We start from the raw sequence: 20,681 nt of genomic DNA, 5'->3' as shown, positions 1-20,681 counted from the left end.
CCAGGAGACAACATACCATCTCGTTCTCACCCACAGTACCTCCTATCCATTCCCCTAACAAATCCCCTATCACCATGGCGTGCCTCATCTCTCCCCTTCCTTCTGAATCGCAGAGGCAGACTCAGTGCCAGAGACCCGACCACTGTGACATTTCTCTGTTAGCTCAACCCCCCAACTGCATCCAAAGTGGGAAAACCTGTTGTTGAGGGGGATGGCCACAAGGGTATTCTGCACTGGCTCCTTCACCCTTTCCCCTTTCTGACTGTCACCCAGTTTCTTGTGCCCTGCACCTTGGGTGTAACTACCTCTCTATACTCCTGTCCTCCTCAGCCTCCCGAATGATTTGGAGTTCATCCAGTTCCAGCTACAACTCCTTAATGTGGATTGTTAGAAGCTGCATCTGGATGCACTTCTCGCAGGTATAGTCATCAGGAAAACTGGAGGTCTCCCTGCCTTCCCACATCCCATAAGAGGAGCATTCCACTATCCTGCCTGGCATCTCTCCTGTGCTAGCTGAGCAGAGATAAAGAAAGGAAGGGAAAAAACCTAACCTTGAGCTTTTCCTTCCTTTGCTTTCTCTGACTGAAGCCTTTCTTTGTTGAAGCCATGAAGAGCAAAAGCCTCAAGATCACCATTCTGACTCTGTCCACTCAGATGATGGCCGCTGTGACAATGATCTTAGAGCTGGTGCTGTTAATACTTAAGCTAACCACTACACGACCACAGGAGAATTAAGGGTTATGGGAAAAAGGCATGTTGGTGGAGTTGAGTCCACAACCAGGTCAGCCCTGATCTTATTGATGGTCTAAGCCTGCTTCTATTTCTTATGTTCTTCTAGAGTTAGCCACTCCATCATGGGCACAAACCTCACTAACATTAAGGACATCTTAACAATGTGTTACCTCAAGAAGGTGGCATCCATCATTAAGGACCCTCACTATCCCTCTTTTCATTAATACCACAGGGTAGATGGTATAGGAGCCTGAAGACCACACTTGTTCAGGAACCACTTCTTCCCCTCCATCACCAGATTTTTAAATGTCCATGAACATTTAACACTACCTCATTTGTACTATTTACTGTATTTATTTTGTAATTTAAAGTAGTTTTATGTCTTAGCACTGTACTGCTGCCACAAAACAATAAATTTCATGTCACTTAAGACATTGCTAATGAAGCTGATTCTGATCTAATAGTAATTACGAGACTGCAGATGCTGGAATCTGGAGTAGAACAGAATATGCTGGAGGAACTCTGTATCTCATATTCCACCTGTGTAGTCTACAAACCAATCAGTGTGCACCTGAATTCTATCTTCTTCCTCCCATACTCAGCCCCCACCCCCAAATATCATGTTTATTTCCCCTACTCTATCTGCTTCATCAGCGCATCACCCACACACTCCTCCCACTGTGTCCCCTCACCCTCTGTTCCCATCTCTCCTCATGACTTCCCTTATTTGATTCCATGTTCCACCTTCCTTTCCTGTCAGATTTCATCATCTTCATCACCTCCACGGATCACCTCTCAGCTGTTGCACTCTCTAAGCTATGTGGCTGTGCAGTAATAGAAATGCCCCCATGCACATAGCCTTTGTTGCCACACAGCTGGAATTTTCTTAACATTCAATGTTCCATGCAGTTTTCAGGCTGCTTACAATTTCCTGTTCAGAGGCCTATGCCTCTGTAAAATAAATGAGAGGAAATGTTGCTCTCATAACTCTGTCACTATTCCCACTCTCCCCTCTGCCTATCACCCCTCCTCAGCTGGATCATCTGCCAGTTCTTGCACCACCCATTTCCTGCAATACAGGTTATCTTGGCTCTTTATTTCCAGTCTAGATGAAGGGGGTCAACCAGAAACGCTGACTGTCCATTTCCCTCCATAGATTTCACCTGACCTGATGAGTTCCTTCAGCACCTTGTATGTTAGTAGAACTTCCCCAATCCTGTCAGAGAAGCCAAGAGGAAAACTGACATTAGTGAACAAGGGTTAAAACTGATTAGTCTTCTTGTCCCTTGTTGCATGAAAATTCCTTATAAGAAATACTGTAATTTGGTTGGAAAAATAGGCTGGTTGTGATACCAGTGTTGAGAAAGAGTTGCACTGGGGACTGATCACATACATAGGAGAATTACACTCCTCATGAGGTGTTTAATTCCATTCCAGAGGTGTTTAATTTTATCCTTTGATTAAATCTTAACACCATGACAAGTAGTGACAGCAGTTCAGATTGGGAAAGGATTTTGCTGCTGAGTTGGACAGCTGAGAGTTCAAGACCTACTTGAGAGACTGAAGCACAGGTTACCTAGACATCAGCAATAATGCTACTGTGCTGGCCCATGATGGCTTTGCGAACCAAAGCATAGAGAGAGAAAACAAAGGGAGGAGAAGAGCAGACTAAAAAAGGTAGTGTGGTCCTCTTATACCAGACCATCAGGCTCCTTAACCAACATGGATAACTTCATTCACCTCAACACTGAACGGATTCAACAACCTATAGACTCACTTTCAAGTGATCTACAACTCATGTTTTCAACATTCTTTGTTTATTCATTCATTCATTTATTTACTATTTGGGTTTTGTTTTGTATTTGCACAATTTGTCTTCTTTTGCACCTTGGTTATTTGTCTGTTTATGTTTGTGTCTACTTTTCATTGATTCTATTGTGTTTCTTTGTAGCTACTGTGAATGCTGCAAGAAAATGTATCTCAGGGTTGTATATGGTGACATAAGTGTACTTTGATAATAAATTTACTTTGAACTTAGAGATAGTAGAAACAGTTAACCAATCAGATAGCCAGATTCAAGTAATATGACACTTACCACTGTAACCAAGAAGTTCCCATAAAAATACAGAGGTAATTGTAACCATAGGGAAACTTAATGAATAATTACATGTATATACTGGAGGTGATAATATAAAAATACAAATAAGCATAATAAAGTTAAACTACAAGAAATATAACAATTCTACAGCCAATCCAACAAGGGTAACAAGTGTTCCTCCTCAGATAAAGAATCTGTAGTGACCTGAATGACTGCTTGAAGGGTAAAACAGTTGTAACACTTACCCAACAGGCTGGTATATGTCTAGGGGAAAAGGAGATCCAGCCACACACCAACCCACCTCCCATACACGCAGGAGCTGTGAGAATCACGTTTATGCCTCGCGCCGCTCACAGTATCAACTTCACACCAAATACCGATATGACATACACTTTATAGAATTTACTAACATTAACTAAAGAAGTATTAGGCAATACAATATATATATACAAGGAAAGAAAAAAACAAAAGGCGCCAACTTATCAAAGTTCAGTCAGTGTAGTGCACATCGTAGGAGCTCAATCAACGAATCATCCGACAGCCACGTCGTCACCCCTGGGACCACCCAGTGGTCTTACGAGCCGTCTAGCGCCAGTCGCGGTGGTCCTACTAGCCGTCCAGCGCCCGTCCACCTTCCTCGTCCGTCTCTCCTGCCGACTCCCCTCACCCCCAAGCACGCGCAACCCCTCCCCCAAGTTCCCAGCCTCACAAAACACAATAACATTCCCCATTGATTAATAAATGAATACAATTACCATATCAGCCATTCTAAAGCAAAACAACTGCGAGAGAAACATTTAACAGACAAAGAAACATTCCTACTCGTAACAAACCAAAGAAGCCCTTTTTAGTAACATACACCGGACATTGTACATTCTCTCCCCACCAGCAAATGTCATGCCCTCATGGCATTACTAGAGTTCCCCAAAGCTTCTTGCAACACACAAAACCCCACCCAGGTGCAGAAAGCAGTGACATAACTACCCAGAGCAGTAGAAATCACACTCGGTTCTCCTGGTACCACATATGTCAACCGCTCCGGGTGGCGCCTAATCCTCTGAGATCTCCATACCCCTTCTGCCCCCCTGGGCTCCCTCTCCACCTGCGAACCCACTGTCTCGGACACCCCAGGTCTTCCTGACAGACCCTCACCCCCTTCCTCACGGGGGTCCTCCCTCACCTGAGATCTCTCCGGCTCACGCTCAGGCTCCACCCTCTCTCCCCCCACTGTTGGCTGCCTCTCCATCTGACCCTTAAGACCTTCCCTCCTCTCACCCAATTTAGCATGGGAAGGGCCAGGAGCCTCCTCTCCTGGTACTGGAGCACCAGCGAATGGGAACAGGGGCCACTCATCTGAGTCGTCCTCTTCCGAATCAGTAGCCATTTCCGGCCGAGGGACCCGTCCCTGCTCTTCAGCAGCGGGCTCTTCCCTTTCTCTGCGCCCTCGCAGAGTCCTTGTACTGGGCGTAACCTCCCACTCTGGCTCTGTATCCACCTGCACCGCTTGACCCAGCGGCAGCAGGTGATTCCGATGGAGTACCTTGATAGGCCCTTTCCCATCCTCAGGTTTCACCCGGTAAACTGGCAGGTTCAGCATCTGGCTCTCTATTACATAGGGGCTGGCCGCCCATCGATCTGCCAACTTGTGCTTACCAGGGAGTCCCAAATTCCGTAAAAGGACCCGGTCGCCCGGCAATAATTGAACAAACTTCACCTTTCGATCATACCGCATCTTATTCCTCTGATTTTGTTTGGTAGCCGCCGCCTCGGCCAACTCGTACGCCCACTGTAACTCCCTCTTCATGTCGGACACATACTTTAGATGGGACTTCCCGGGTAATTCACCCACTTCACCCCCAAAACACAAGTCAATGGGCAACCTCGTTTCCCGCCCGAACATCAGATAATAGGGCGAATATCCTGTAGCATCATTGCGAGTACAATTGTAACAGTGAACCAATTGTCCAATATGACGACTCCACCTGCTTTTCTGCCCAATCTCCAGCGTCCCGAGCATATCCAACAGGGTCCGGTTGAACCTCTCTGGCTGCGGATCTCCCTGTGGGTGATAAGGGGTAGTCCTGGATTTCTCAACCCCAAGCATAGTCAGTAATTCATGGATAAGGTGGCTCTCAAAGTCCCGCCCCTGATCGCTATGGATTCGCCTGGGAAGGCCGTAATGAACAAAATACTTCTCCCATAACACCTTCGCCACTGTCATCGCCCTCTGATCCTTAGTGGGAAATGCCTGAGCATAGCGAGTGTAATGATCGGTGATGACTAAGACATTCGCGGTGTTGCTGGTGTCAGGCTCAATCGACAGAAAATCCATACATACCAGGTCCAGAGGTCCCGCACTCTGCAAGTGCGACAGTGGAGCCGCCAACGCGGGCAGGGTCTTCCTCTGGATGCAACGACTGCAGCCCCTACAGTATTCTTCGACTTCCCCCCTCATCCGGGGCCAGTAGAACCGGTCTTTGAGTAATCCATAGGTCTTTTCCACCCCCAAGTGTCCAGAATCATCATGTAGGGCCTGGAGTACAGCCTGCCGATACTCCTCTGGCAGGACCAGTTGCCAACAGTGGGGTTGGTCCGGAGGCGCCGTTACCCGGTACAAGATTTGGTTCTTTAACTTCAACCTAGACCACTCCTTCAACAACAGGGGCACGAATGGGTGTTTCGCCTTCTCAGCCAACGCCCCATCCCCCCTCTCGACCGCTCTCCACACTGTGCCAATGCCCAGGTCATTTTGCTGAGCAGCTGCCACTTCCCCCGGACTCAGTTCCAGCAACTGTTTAGTCCGCAGTGCGGTCAGGTCACAGTAAGCTAGGGGTATGGCATCGTCAAAACCCCCCAAATGGTCCACGGCTCGTTCCAGCCTCCCTCTTCCCTCGGCCTTCACAGTGATAGCAAACTGACACATCGCCTTCACTCCAGGGGCAGGGACACTCTCCCACTCCTCGTCCCTCTCCTGTTCCCTCGGCTCCCGACGAGAGCATCCGCATCGACATTCTTGCTTCCGGGCCGGTACCTCAGGCTGAAATCATATACCGACAAGGCCGCCAGCCACCGATGTCCTGTGGCATCCAGCTTCGCCGAAGTCAAAATATAAGTGAGAGGATTGTTATCCGTTCGCACCTCAAACTTGGCTCCGTACAGGTAATCGCCCAACTTGTCCACCACCGCCCACTTCAGCGCCAGGAACTCCAACTTGTGAGTGGGATAGTTTCTCTCCGATGGCGACAAGCTTCGGCTGACAAAGGCTACTGGCCTCAATGCTTTGCCATGCTCCTGGTACAGAACAACCCCGAGACCCTCTCGACTGGCATCCGTGTGCAGCACATACGGCTTCTGGGGATCGGCAAAAGCCAACACCGGGGCCTGGGTCAGTGCCCTTTTCAAAGATCGGAACGCCTCTTCACATTGATCATCCCATCTCAACCCAAAAGGTTCCGTCGGGTTCCAGTATCCTCCAGCGTCCTGCCTCTGGTCCCCCATCCTTTTCTTTCCCACCGGGGGATAGCCACACAACAGCTGAGTCAACGGGTGACACACTTTCACAAATCGCCGGTAATACCCACAGAACCCCAAAAATGAGCGCAGAGCGCCCACTTTCTGGGGTCTCGGCCAGGTGGTCACGGCCTCTATCTTGGTTGGATCAGTAGCCACTCCCTCTCGCGAAATGATATGGCCAACGTAGCTAACCGACGACTTGCAGAACTGGCATTTGTCCAGGGAAAGCTTCAACCCTTCTTCATTAAGCCGGCCCAACACCTTCAACAGCCTCTCCTCATGTTCCTCCAAAGTTGATCCAAACACTATCAAATCGTCCAGGTACACCAGCACCTCTAACAGATTCATATCTGTTTGCTCTCATAAAGAGAGCCACAGTTCTCTCCATGAGCCTCTGGAAGGTGGCTGGGGCTCCCGATATGCCTTGGGGCATTCGTTCGAACTGAAAGAACCCCAACGGGCAGATAAAAGCGGTCTTCTCTTTATCGCCTGGACTCATCGGGATCTGGTAATACCCACTTCTTAAATCCAGCACACTGAACCACTTAGCACCGCTCAGGCAGGCCAGCGCATCCTCGACTCTTGGGACAGTATATTGATCAGGGACAGTTCGCCGATTCAACGTCCTGTAGTCAACACACATGCGCACTCGCCCATTCTTCTTCTGTGCCACCACTATTGGGGATGCATAAGGACTTCGGGACTCAGCTATGATTCCGGCCTCCTTCAACTTGCACAAGTGTTGCCGCACGTCCTCAACATCTGCCGGAGCCAGCCGCCGGGATCTCTCTCTGAACGGGGTGTCCTCCGTCACCCGGATGGTGTGGCGAGTGCTTTTGGAGCAGCCAACATCAAACTCGCCCCGAGAAAAAACAGCTTCCATCTTCAGCATCTTCTCCACTAGCCTGTGTTTCCACTCCGGCGACACAGGGGAATCCCCGAAGTTAAAGACTTCAGCGGTCAGCTCCCTTCGATGCTCTGATCCCTCCCCGTTAGGGGTCCTCACTGGTGCGCTAGACATTACCGTCACCGGGAACAGATGTGCCAGCGGCATTCCCCTCTTAAAGGTGATGTCTCTTGCCGTGGTGTTCCTGACACTTATAGCTATACGCCTCGCATGTACCACCCCTGGTCTCTGCACTTCGGGCCTCACCAGCGCCCCCGCCGGAAATCGTGTCTCCCCTTCAAGATCGTCCGGGGCGTCTACTAACAGGGCTTCGCCCGTCGGCACTCCTGGGAATCTGGGGGTCCCCATCACTAGTGCTACCTCCCCGGGTCGGATCACCTTGGGCCTCGCCTGCGTACACCACACCGTCCCTCGTTTACACTCCGGGTCCAGTCCGAGGGAGGCAACCCCTTCTTCAAACACTGCTCGAAACACTGGATGCACCGAGAGGGTCTCCAGAAAGTCTTCCCCCGCTTTCTCCTTACAAGCTCCCAGGAGCCGTCGCACAATGGGAGAATTAGTCCCCACCAGGAGGGCAGCACCACCGGTTTCCACCGGGTCAGGACACACCAACACCAACGTCTCAATAGCTTTGGACACTCCCACATCGCCCTCCGAGAACTCCAATCTCACCGATAGGTACCCATCGTACGGGTAGTCACCCTCACTCACACCCCAAATCTGCAGGGCGTCAAATGGGGTTACGGGCAAATGCTTTAGATATTGGTTGTAGAAAGACTGGTACAATAAGGTCACCTGCGATCCCATATCCAGAACGGCTTTTGCGTAAACTCCCTCTATCCGTAGACCCACACTGGCACGGGGTCCTACCAACCCATCTGGAATAGAGGCGTGGGCACCCGGTGGTCCCCTGGCTGATCTCTGGGAACGTGTTCCACCAGAGGCTCCAGTCCATTCCCTCACTGAGCCTCTCCTAAGTTTCCCGACACCTCCCCCTTCTTAGTCGCAGGGGGGCTTGTCCTCCGCGGAACTCCTGGTCTCTCACAATCCCACCTAAAGTGTCCCTCCTCTCCACAGCTATAGCACACCCTCGGCCGCCCACAGTCCCGCCTGAAATGCCCCTCTTTCCCACAGTTAAAGCACACGCTGCCTGCCGCTTCTCCTCCTCCGAGCCTGGCCACTCCTCTAACATCAAGGACATATGCTCGATCCAGGTCTCATAGTCCACCTCCCCGTCCGGAGTAGGCTTGGCTCCGGAGAACACCCCCAGCTTCAGCCGTGGCCTCTCGGCCACTCCTACCAGGGAGTTAAGTGCGGCTGCCAGCTCGGAGGCTTCCACCCTACCTGGGGGGCGGGGCCTAGTCACGACTCCCTCCTCCCTCCTCCCTTTGCTAGTGCCTGCCACCTCTCTGGGGTTTTCCTCTAGCTCTAGCTCCTCCTCTGATGTCTCCTCAGCCTCATCCTTGGAGAAGGGGTGGAGCCCCCACAGCCCCTCCTCCCCCGGTACACTGACCGTTGCCGGCAGTTCCAACGTCCTGACGTCAGCACTCGTACTAACCAACACCCAGCTAGACTCCACCTCTTTACCACACCGTCTAGCTACCAATTCTACCTGCCCCATACCCTTCACCAAACTTAACCCCCGCACTACCACGTCTCCCGAAACTCGAAAATCCACTCCGCTCACTACTCATGCGTACTGTACTGGTACACCTTCAAATCCGCACCAGCGAACAATTTTATCTCTGTCCATCTCCGCTCACTACCTGCGCGATTCCACAGCCACCTGACAATCCAATCCCGGACCAGCACCCCACAAATGTAACACTTACCCAACAGGCTGGTATATGTCTAGGGGAAAAGGAGATCCAGCCACACACCAACCCACCTCCCGTACACGCAGGAGCTGTGAGAATCGAGTTTATGCCTCGCGCCGCTCACCGTATCAACTTCACACCAAATACCGATATGACATACACTTTATAGAATTTACTAACATTAACTAAAGAAGTATTAGGCAATACAATATATATATAGAAGGAAAGAAAAAAACAAAAGGCGCCAACTTATCAAAGTTCAGTCAGTGTAGTGCACATCGTAGGAGCTCAATCAACGAATCATCCGACAGCCACGTCGTCACCCCTGGGACCACCCGGTGGTCTTACGAGCCGTCTAGCGCCAGTCGCGGTGGTCCTACTAGCCGTCCAGCGCCCGTCCACCTTCCTCGTCCGTCTCTCCTGCTGACTCCCCTCACCCCCAAGCACGCGCAACCCCTCCCCCAAGTTCCCAGCCTCACAAAACACAATAACATTCCCCATTGATTAATAAATGAATACAATTACCATATCAGCCATTCTAAAGCAAAACAACGGCGAGAGAAACATTTAACAGACAAAAAAACATTCCTACTCGTAACAAACCAAAGAAGCCCTTTTTAGTAACATACACCGGACATTGTACACAGTCTTGCGGAGGAACTGAGCACATGGAGTAGAATCTGTAGGAAGAAAGGAATAATGGAGACTTTGGGGTGAAACCCTGCACCACGGCCCTTTCCTCTCCTCCCAGCGTGTGCTGCTTAACCCACTGAGTTCCTCCAGCAGATTGTTTGCTGAGACAGATACCAGCTTCTGTAGATCCTTGTATCTCCAGACTATTTAAAGCATTCCTAGACCAAGAGACATTGTACTCTGCTTAGACCATAACATATAAGACATAGAAGCAGAATTAGACTATTCAGCACACTGAGTCTGTTCTGCCATTCCATTATGGTTGATTTATTATTCTCCTCAACTGCACTTTCCTGCCTCTTCCCCGTAACTTTTGACCCCCTTACTAATCAAGAACCTATCAACTGCTGTTTTAAATATATTCCATGATCTGACCTCCACAGCCATCCATGGCAATGAATTCCACAGATTCACCATCCTCTAGCTAAAGAAAGTTCTCCTCATCTCTGTTCTAAACAGATGTCCTTCTATTCTGAAGTGGTGCCCTTTGCTTTTAGATCCCCCCCCACCCCGCACTATAGGAAACATTCTCTCCACATCCACATGGACTTCCAATATTTGACAGGTTTCAATGAGATCCCTTCTCATTTTTCTAAACTCCAGTGAGTACAGGGTTAGAGCCATCAAACCCCCCTCAAAGGTCTTTCAAGTCATTTTCTTGAAAATGTTTAGAGTGCAATGCAGTGTCTGAGGTAATATCGAGAGGTGAGACGGTGGTTAACTAGAATTGTTGATTAGATTAACTGCCTTGACAAAGAAACTCTTGGGAAGATGCTTAAAACACTTTAAACAATTTCAATAATGCTAATTTTAATATTTTTAAAACATTAAATTCCTGCTGGTATTTATGAAATTATGCACATTTTATTCCATATCTGTACTTTGAGCCACTGCCACCGGAGAGCCTGCTGGTTCGAGTTGCTGCCTTCCGAGGGCCCACTATTCAAGTTGCTGCCCTTGGAGGGGCTGCTGGTTTGAGTCACTGCCCTCAGAGGGTCCTGGTGCTATCGGAGATGTTATTGAAATTCTGAGATTTATAGATGGGACTGTAGTTCATTTTGGCCTTATTCAGTTTGATGTTTTCTTTTTGGTTTGTTACGTACCCCGTAACTGGGTCACTTACCAGCAAAAATAGAGAGGTCCGTTGAAGTATGATGGTACTATTTTTAACAGTATTTATTGATAGAAATACACAAAAATAATATCAATGCAAACACACAGATAATATACGTCGTCAATACTAAATCTAAAAGCGCGGGTATAATAATAATCAATAAGAAATAGCTCTATCGTTGTCTAGGGGATAATGTATTGTCCGATGGAAATATAAAAGTCACTTTAGTTCAGTCAAGCTGTAGGCTGCAGCCTTTGGTTGGAGAGAAAGATGGGTTAGAACTTGCCCATTCCTTTTATGATGTCAATCCTTCGAGAGTCGTTGGGAGTTGATTACCCCGTTGTTAGCTAAAAACCGTTCTTCCGTGGTAAAGGCCACCGATTCCGGGGCAAATGGAAACAGACACACGTGGCCTTCCACTGGTTTTTGCTATTACGGGATCGCTAGCGTTTCTTCTGGTGCGTCTGAGGGGCTGTTCCCCCAGACCCTCTTTTTATCCTGACTCACAGGGTCGCAGATGTCGCTCAGGTTGGGATGATGCAATCCCTCCACCACCCTCCCCCTCGGTTCATTGCCTGGGGGGGGCTTCGATGCATCGTGCAGGGTGCAATACACAAGTCCATCTCCAAGAGAGAATAGCCGGTATCAATGGGTCCGCCTTTCGGAGGCCAGGACACATTCCAACCCTTTTGTGGATTCTGCATGTCTTTCTCTCATTTCCTGTGTCCCCTGAACTGACTTAATAGTGATCTTGCGATTCTCACAAAGGAGGGGGCTACCCCGCACCCTTCGGCCCCTCAGAGCTGTGGCACATTCGTAACAGGTTCTCGCCCATTCTTTCTTGTTGCCGATTGGCAGGTTGGGAAGTTTGGGTGATCTGTTGGTTGTTGTGTGAGGGAGGGTTTAGGGATGTTGGGGGTTTGCGAGTTTTTGTTTCTTTTTCTTTTAAAAACATTAAATTACAGACTGCAATTACAGGTTTCCCCCGCAATCCGAAGGTAGAGCGTTCCTATGAAACAATTTGTCGTAAACCGAAATGTCGTAAAGCAAAGAAGCAATTACCATTAAATTATATGGGAAAAATTTTTGAGCGTTCCCAGACCCAAAAAATAACCTACCAAATCATACCAAGTAATACATAAAACCTAAAATAACACTAACATATAGTAAAAGCAGAAATGATACAGCCGATATGTACGGTGTCTTATCAAACTCGGGAAGACAACGAGCCAAAATCGATTTGAAGAAAAAAAAATTGGCACGTACATGCATGTGCACGTACAAACCTACGCACGTACACGCATGCGCAAACCACTACCCGCACAAGGCTTCATGGTCATTGTGGTCTTTCTTAGGGTAAACACATGTATAAAGCGGGCGTCTTTTTTTCATAAAAGCGAAAATCCTCTTTTGGTTAGTGAAAACATTCCTAATGGAGGTCTTTTGTAACAGCGAGCTGTTGTAAAGCAAACATTTGAAAAACGGGGGACACCTGTACTTGTTCATGCCAACACAAATTCCTAATACATGTACTGGAAATGGCAAATAAAGTTGATCTTTGATAATCACAGAAACAAAGGAAAACGTGACACAGGAGAGGACTTTCAGACCAAAGGTCACAGAGGGCAGATTTGTTTCAGAAAAGGGGGGTTTACTGTATAAGGAGGGGCTGACCAGACCAGACTGTATTCCGGATGTTTTTCCTGTGCCTCTGATACCACTGTATCAATTATACAGTATTTATATAATACAGCACAGTAACAGGCCCTTCTGGCCCAATGAGCCTGCACCAGCCAAATGCACACATGACCAATTAACCTACTAACCCATACACCTTTGGAATGTGGAAGTAATCCAGAGCTCCCAGAGGAAATCCACTTGCTCATGGGGAGAACATACTAACTCCTTACATACAATGGCAGGAATTGAACCTGGGTCGCTGGTGTTGTAATAGCATTATGCTAACCACTAAGCAACTGTGCTACCACAAATTCTCAAAGTTCAAAGTAAATTTATTATCAAAGTGCATATATGTCACCATATACAACCCTGAGGTAAATTTTCTTGTGGGCAGTCACAATACATACAAGAAACACAATAGAATCAATGGAAGACCCCCACCCAACAGAATGGACGAAACACCAGTGTGCAAAAATGACAAACTGTGCAAATAAAAATGATGATGATGATGATAATAATAATAATAATAATAATAATTATTATTATTATTATTATAAATAAATAAGCAATATCATACAACATATTCCCAAATCTCAGTAGAGATTTGGTGGAGCAGTGGTGATAATACAGAGGCCTGTCTGCTGACAGCTCATCAGGGAGTAGACCTTTGTTAATAGATAGCAATATGTCTTCAAAATCTTGCATTGATAATATGTACCTCATCAAGGCCTTGCACTCTACTGTCTGTCTACACTGTGTTCTGATTTCTCTTGCAGTACCTCAATGCAAGGATGCAATGAAAGGGTCTGTATACATGGCTTGCCAAACAAAGTTTATTACTGACCTTGGTACATGCGACAATCATAAGCCAATTTATCAACCTAAGACCAAGTAGAAAGCTCACCTTCACAAGCCTGAGTGTTGCAGAGAGCTTCCTCAGAATGTAGCCCAATGCAGATGTCCCCACCGTTCGCTGGCATTGGACTCGTACAAGTCCGTGTACGCTGGTAGTGTCCACCTCCACACGTTTCAGAGCACAGGGACCAAGGTGACCAGCAGGACCAAGCTCCCTTAACTGTAATCAAGATTGAAAGGAAAAGCAGCATTTAGCCGAAGTATCAAAAACCATATACCCTTGGTTCAGTCTTGGCCATGCTCCATGTGCATGACTTCAAGTCCCACTCCAGAGTTACACTGTCAAAGAGTTCTTGGTTTAAAGTCATAGAGCACTACAGCACAGAAACAGGCCCTGTGGCTTATCAAACCTGTGCTGACCTGGTCTTCTGCTCACCTGGACCACAGCCCTCTGTATTTCTGTCATTTATGTGCCTATCCAAATTTCTCTTAAGTGTTACAATTGAACCCACATTTACCAGTTCCACTGGCATCATGTTCCACAGCCACATCACCATCTGGGTGAAGAAGCTCCCCCTCAGATCCCCTTTAAATATTCCATCTTTCACCTTTAACCTACGACTTCTAGTTCTGGTCTCACCCAACCTGAAAGGTGCAGGTTAATGGGATGGGGCAAAATAACAGTTCGGCACGGACTAGAAGGGAAAAGAGCCTGTCTGTGTGCTATAGTGTTCTATGACACACACTTGTCTCTGAAGTATATTGGCATCACCTTGTAGCTTACAGTCATAGAGCTACGGAGCACATCAGCATGGAAACAGGCCCTTCGGCCCACATAGTCCATGCTTACCATCATGTTGAGTGTATTCCTGATATAGTACCATTCAGAGATTCTGAAAGCATGCTTGGGACTCTGAGCTTGAGTTACCTGGGCAAAGTTGCTGGTTACAGTTCTCATACTCAATGGGGGACCCCAGGCAGGGCAGCCCCCCGTTCTCAGGCTCTGGGTTGGTGCAGCTCCTTTTCCTGGAGCGGAATCCTGTCTCACACTCTCGGGAACAGGATGACCAGGGCATCCATGCTGACCATCCACCACTGATCCTGCGGAGAGCTTGGTGGCTAAACTTCAAAAGATCATCAATCACATCTGCAGAGGAGAGAGAGGGTGGTTATGTAACAGGATGGTGCACTGGCTACTGTCCCAGAGAGACCACCTGATTTCAGTATATAACAGTGAATATTTATAGGATTGTTTTCATAATGAAATGACTATGATTTTTTAAAATTTTGTGTTCACGTTCTATAGTGTGTGTGCATGCGTGCGTGTGTGTGTGTGTGTGTGTGTGTGTTTTAATGCTGCCTCAGATCTGGAATAACATTCCTTTTGTTCTCCTATTCTCAGATACTTTAGAATGCAATCTTGAATCTTGAATCCCACCAAAGAAATCAAGATATTGAAATGCAAATTCATTTAATTAAATAAATCTGGAAGAACTATATAATAAATGGATTGTTAAAACTGTATAAAACTTTAGTTAGGCCACATTTAGAGTATTGTGTGTAGTTCTGATCACTGCATTAGAGGAAAGATTTTTTAAATTGAGATACGAAACAGAACAGGCTTTCCAGCCCAGCAAGCCAAGCTGCCAAGCAACCCCCAATTTAACAGTAACCTAATCATGGGATAATTTACAAACCAGTAACCAGTGCATCTTTGGACTGTGTGAGGAAACCAGAGCACCCAGAGGAAACCCACGCAGTCACGGGGAGAACCTACAGACAGTGATGTGAATTAAACATGAGCTTCTGGTACTGTAAAGTGTTGTGCTACCATGATGTGGATGTTTTGAAAGGGATGCCAAATAGGTTCACCATGAGAGCTTCTGTGAGCTCAAGTCAAGTTTATTGTCATGGGCACAAGAACAGCAAGGTACAGGTACTATGAAAATTTGCTTTCAGCAGCATGACAGGTAGAGACAATGTACAGACATAAAATATATAAGAATATGTCTATGGTAGTGCAAGAGGTGATATATAGTGTTCCATTGCTGAGGTATGACTAGGGTTATTCATGTGGTTTGAGAAGTTGATCATTGTAGGAAAGTAGCTGTACCTGATCCTGGTGATGTGGGGATTCAGGCTTCTGTGCTTCCTGATGGTAGCAGTAAGAAGAGAGCATGGCCCAAATGGAGGGGATCCTCTTTCCTAAGAGTTCAGGCAGTACTGGAGATCCTCAGGAGTCAGGACTCACAAGCCTAGACCAGGTCCTTACCATTGAATAAAGGTAATCTCTTAAATTTGAATGTCTCAGTCCCTTCTCCATTACCCAGTCTGTTGACCGTATATTATTATGCTGTGGATACCAATCACTAATGCCTTTCAAATCACTTTCAGCACATCCCAAAGGGCATTACAGCCAACAAACTACTTCACTCAAATGCAGAAGAAGCTATTTACACACAGGTACTGCATCGATAATTGGTCTCATCATATGTGCTGAGGGATAAATATCAGTCCAGATAAAGGGTCTCATTGGCAAACACTGACTGTCCATTTCTCTCCACAGATGCTGGCTGACCCACTGAGTTCTTCCAGCAGTTTGTTTTTGATCCAGTCTCAGCATCTGTTGTCTCTCCTGTCTCCAGCTAATCAGGGCTAGCTAATGGCTAGGACACTGGAAAGAACCACTCTCTTATCATGGTAGAGAATTTTGACAAAATTTTGACAATTTTGACAAGCTGGCTAAGGAACTGGAGAGACTGGGGCAAATATCAGAGGTACTCTGAGATAAGGAAAATGCACTGACAAAGTGATATTAGAAGAGGCAGGCAGGGGTACCTCTTGTGGAGCACAAACAAAAGGCAGATGGAAGACCTTGTCCCATTTTCCCCAAAAGTCTGGGTCAAATGACTTCATTAGGGGACCAGAGGTGGAGCGGATCTGTAACATTAAATTCCTTGGTATTGTATCCTGGGACTAACACATAGCTGTCAACACAAAGAAGGCGAGACAGCGCCACTACTTTCATAGAAGCTTGTGCAGATTTAGCATGACATCTCAAACTCTAACAAGCTTCTGTAGGTGCACAGTGGAGAGTATTCTGACTGGTTGCATCACAGTCTGCTATGGATACACAAGATCCAAAAAATCTAGAAAAGGTGGTGGTTCCAACCCAGTCTATCACAGGCAAAGCCCTCTCCACCACTGAACACATCTACAAGGAGTGCTGCCACAAGAAAGCAGCATCCATCATCAAGGACCCCATCTAGACCATGCTCTCTTCTCACTGTTGCCATTGGGAAGAAGGTACAAAGGCTTTAGGGCCCACACCACCAGTTTCAGGAACAGTTTTACCCTGCAACCATCAGGTTTCAGAACCAACGTGGGCAATTTCACTCAGTACAACACCAAATAGATTTTATAATCTATGGACTCACTTTTAAGGACTCTGCAACTCTTGTTCTTAGTCTGTATGTATGTACGTACAGTACATATTTATCTATCTATCCATTAATTTGCTTATTCTGGAAGAAGATGGCACCAGTGAGCAATGCTACAGAAGGTGACATCTCAAGATAGTTCTTTAACATCTTTTTATTTCAGATATGGCTCTGCTACTGTTCAAGCCTGTATCTATATTCTGGCAGTGTGATTTCAAGCCTTTCAGGCAATCTGGCACCTTGCTGTGTCCAAGAGTGTTCCACAAGTCTGCAACCAAAGTGTGCCAGCAAGCCAGGAGATGGGGCATGAGCCCATGATCAACTCCATCTCTTGCCAATTAAAGTGCCGAGGAAGATTGAAATCATTGGGATGGGTGCGAGAGTTCAGTGCTGTCTACCAGCCTCTCCCTCACCGCTGCCAGAGAAGGTTGTCTCTCTCCCTACTGCTCACTGCTTTCGAGGGAAGATCTTTGCTTTCGAGTGATCACTCTCTCCCTTGATGTTGGCAGATGATGTCAGAGCAAGGTCTAGTCAATGCCGATTGTAGACTTGAACTTTAATTAAGGTTTATCATGTGCTCTAGCTCTGATCACTTTTTTTTGTTACTACGTTTGGCTGATTTTTGAATTGAGGCACCCTGCTGATAATGAACACTGAGCGGAAATATGCCTTTTGATTTTGTGTTTTATATTCCGTGTTTTCACTCATTTTTTTGTTGCCATTTACATGATTTTTTTGTGCATAGGGAGAGGGGATTTGATGTTTGATGTTTTTCTTTGTACAAGTTGGTTCTATGGTTCTTTGTTTTGTGGCTGTCTGTGGGGAAGTTGAATTTCAGGGTCATACATACTTTAATAATAAATGTACTTTGAATCTGTTTATTCATTTAATCAGCAAACACGAGGAAATCTGCAGATGCTGGAAATTCAAACAACACACACAAAATGCTGGTGGAACACAGCAGGCCAGGCAGCATCTATAAGGAGAAGCACTGTCAATGTTTCGGGCCGAGACCCTTCGTCAGGACTAACTGAAAAGAGAGATACTAAGAGATTTGAAAGTAGTGGGGGGAGGGGGAAATGTGAAATGCCCTTACCCCATCCGCCTGCCACCCCACTTGGGATAGGGTTCCCCTTGTCCTCACCTACAACCCCACCAGCCTCCAGGTCCAACGTCTAATTCTCCGTAACTTCCGCCACCTCCAACGGGATCCCACTATCAAGCACATCTTTCCCTCCCCCTCTTTCTGCTTTCTGCAGGGATCGCTCCCTACAGGACTCCCTTATCCACTCATCCCCCCCATCCTTACCCACCGATCTCCCTCCTGGCACTTATCCATGTAAGTGGAACAAGTGCTACACCTGCCCTTACACTTCCTCCCTCAACACCATTCAGGGCCTCAGACTGTCCTTCCAGGTGAGGTGACACTTCACCTGTGAGTCGGCTGGTGTGGTATACTGTGTCCGGTGCTCCTGGTCTGGCCTTTTATATATTGGTGAGACCCGACGCAGACTGGGAGACTGTTTCGCTGAACACCTATGCTCTGTCCGTCAGAGAAAGCAGAATCTCCCAGTGGCCACACATTTTAATTCCATGTCCCATTCCCATTCTGATATGTCTATCCATGGCCTCCTCTACTGTCAGGATGTAGCCACACTCAGGTTGGAGGAACAACACCTTATATACCGGCTGGATAGCCTCCAACCTGATGGCATGAACATTGACTTCTCTAACTTCCGTTAATGCCCCTCCTCCCCTTCTTACCCCATCCCTGACATATTTAGTTGTTTTTTTTTCTCTCTCTCTGCCCATCACCCTGACTGTTCTCCATCTCCCTCTGGTGCTCCCCCCTCCCCCTTTCGTTCTCCTGAGGCCTCCCGTCCCATGATCCTTTCCCTTCTCCAGCTCCGTATCACTTTTGCCAATTACCTTTCCAGCTCTTAGCTTCATCCCACCCCCTCCGGTCTTCTCCTATCTTTTCGCATTTCCCCCTCCCCCCACTACTTTCAAATCTCTTAGTTTCTCTCCTTTCAGTTAGTCCTGATGAAGGGTCTCAGCCTGAAACATTGACAGTGCTTCTTCCTATAGATGCTGCCTGGCCTGCTGTGTTCCACCAGCATTTTGTGTGTGTTATTCATTTAATCATTTGCTCAGTTTGTCATTGCTTGCCTGTCAGTCTTTGTTTTTATGTGACTGGACTGACACCAACTTGCTTCCCTTTACTGTGCCTATTGTCTTGTCTGTTATTTATTGTAATGCCTGCACTATTTTGTGCACTTTATGCAGTCCTGGGTAGGTCTGTAGTCTAATGTTGTTTCTTTTTCTCTGTGTTGTTTTCACGTAGTTCAGTGTAGTTTTTGTACTGTTTCATGTAGCACCATGGTCCTGAAAAACGTTCTCTCATTTTACTGTGTACTGTGCCAGCAGTTATGGTCGAAATGACAATAAAAAGTGACTTGACTTGACTTGAAGTTTTTCATTAGTTCTATTGTATTTCTTTGTTTTCCTGTGAATGCCCACAAGAAATGAATAGTATATCGTGACATGCATGTACTTTGATAATAATTTACTTTGAGCTTTGAATGCTGTGCTCTGCTGTACTGTTCTAGGTGCTGCCTGACCCTCTGAGTTTCTCCAGCTAATTGGGTGTTGCTCCAGATTCCAGCATCTACCGTCCCTTGTGACATCCCTTGTAGTCTTGGCTGTGGACCCCATTACCTCATAGCAAACAGATGAAAACAAAAGTGGGGAAAGGAAGATACTAATTGGACTCTCAAGCTTGATCTACACTGTATTTCACCACTCTGGCCTCTTGCCTCTTCTCCTCAGCTGCCTATCGTCCAACCCTGATGCCCCTCCTTCACTTTAGAACATAGAACATAGAATAGTACAGCACATTACAGGCCCTTCAGCCCACAATGTTGTGCTGATCCTCAAACCCTGCCTCACATATAACCCCCCCCCCACCTTAATTTCCTCCATATACTTGTCTAGTAGTCTCTTAAACTCCACTAGTGTGTCTGCCTCCACCATTGACTCAGGCAGTGCATTCCACGCACCAACCACTCTCTGAGTGAAAAACCTTCCTCTAATATCCCCCTTGAACTTCCCTCTCCTTAACTTAAAGCCATGTGTTCTTGTACTGAGCAGTGGTGCCCTGGGGAAGAGGCGCTGGCTGTCCACTCTGTCTATTCCTCTTAATATCTTGTACACCTCTATCATGTCTCCTCTCATCCTCCTTCTCTCCAAAGAGTAAAGCCCTAGCACCCTTAATCTCTGATCATAATCCATACTCTCTAAACCAGGCAGCATCCTGGTAAATCTCCTCTGTACCCTTGCAAATGCTTCCACATCCTTCCTATAGTAAGGCGACCAGAACTGGACACAGTACTCCAAGTGTGGCCTAACTAGAGTTTTATAGAGCTGCATCATTACATCGCGTCTCTTAAATTCTATCCCTCGACTTCTGAAAGCTAACACCCCATAAGCTTTCTTAACTACCCTATCTACCTGTGAGGCAACTTTCAGGGATCCATGGACATGTATCCCCAGATCCCTCTGCTCCTCCACACTACCAAGTATCCTGCCATTTACTTTGTACTCTGCCTTGGAGTTTGTCCTTCCAAAGTGTACCACCTCATACTTCTCCGGGTTGAAATCCATCTGCCACTGCTCAGCCCACTTCTGCATCCTATCAATGTCTCTCTGCAATCTTTGACAATCCTCTACACTATCTACAACACCACCAACCTTTGTGTCGTCTGCAAACTTGCCAACCCACCCTTCTACCCCCACATACAGGTCGTTAATAAAAATCACAAAAAGAAGAGGT

The 20,681-nt window shown here is 47.0% G+C and overlaps 1 protein-coding gene across 2 annotated transcripts in view; it reads right to left on the bottom strand.

Annotated features, from left to right (window-relative positions):
* sema5ba (sema domain, seven thrombospondin repeats (type 1 and type 1-like), transmembrane domain (TM) and short cytoplasmic domain, (semaphorin) 5Ba) overlaps positions 1-20,681 on the bottom strand; it is a 607,738-nt gene that overhangs the window by 24,011 nt on the left and 563,046 nt on the right. For both annotated transcript variants that reach the window (XM_073046134.1, XM_073046135.1), the window contains 2 exons: positions 14,338-14,556; positions 13,459-13,629 (listed from right to left, as the gene is read on the bottom strand). In XM_073046134.1, coding sequence (XP_072902235.1) covers positions 13,459-13,629; positions 14,338-14,556 — 390 coding nt within the window. The remainder of the gene's footprint in view (positions 1-13,458; positions 13,630-14,337; positions 14,557-20,681) is intronic.

The sequence above is a fragment of the Hemitrygon akajei genome, chromosome 5 (assembly GCF_048418815.1).
Source record: "Hemitrygon akajei chromosome 5, sHemAka1.3, whole genome shotgun sequence".
In the NCBI taxonomy this organism is placed as follows: Eukaryota; Metazoa; Chordata; class Chondrichthyes; order Myliobatiformes; family Dasyatidae; genus Hemitrygon; species Hemitrygon akajei.
This window is presented reverse-complemented; position numbering and strand designations above follow the sequence as displayed.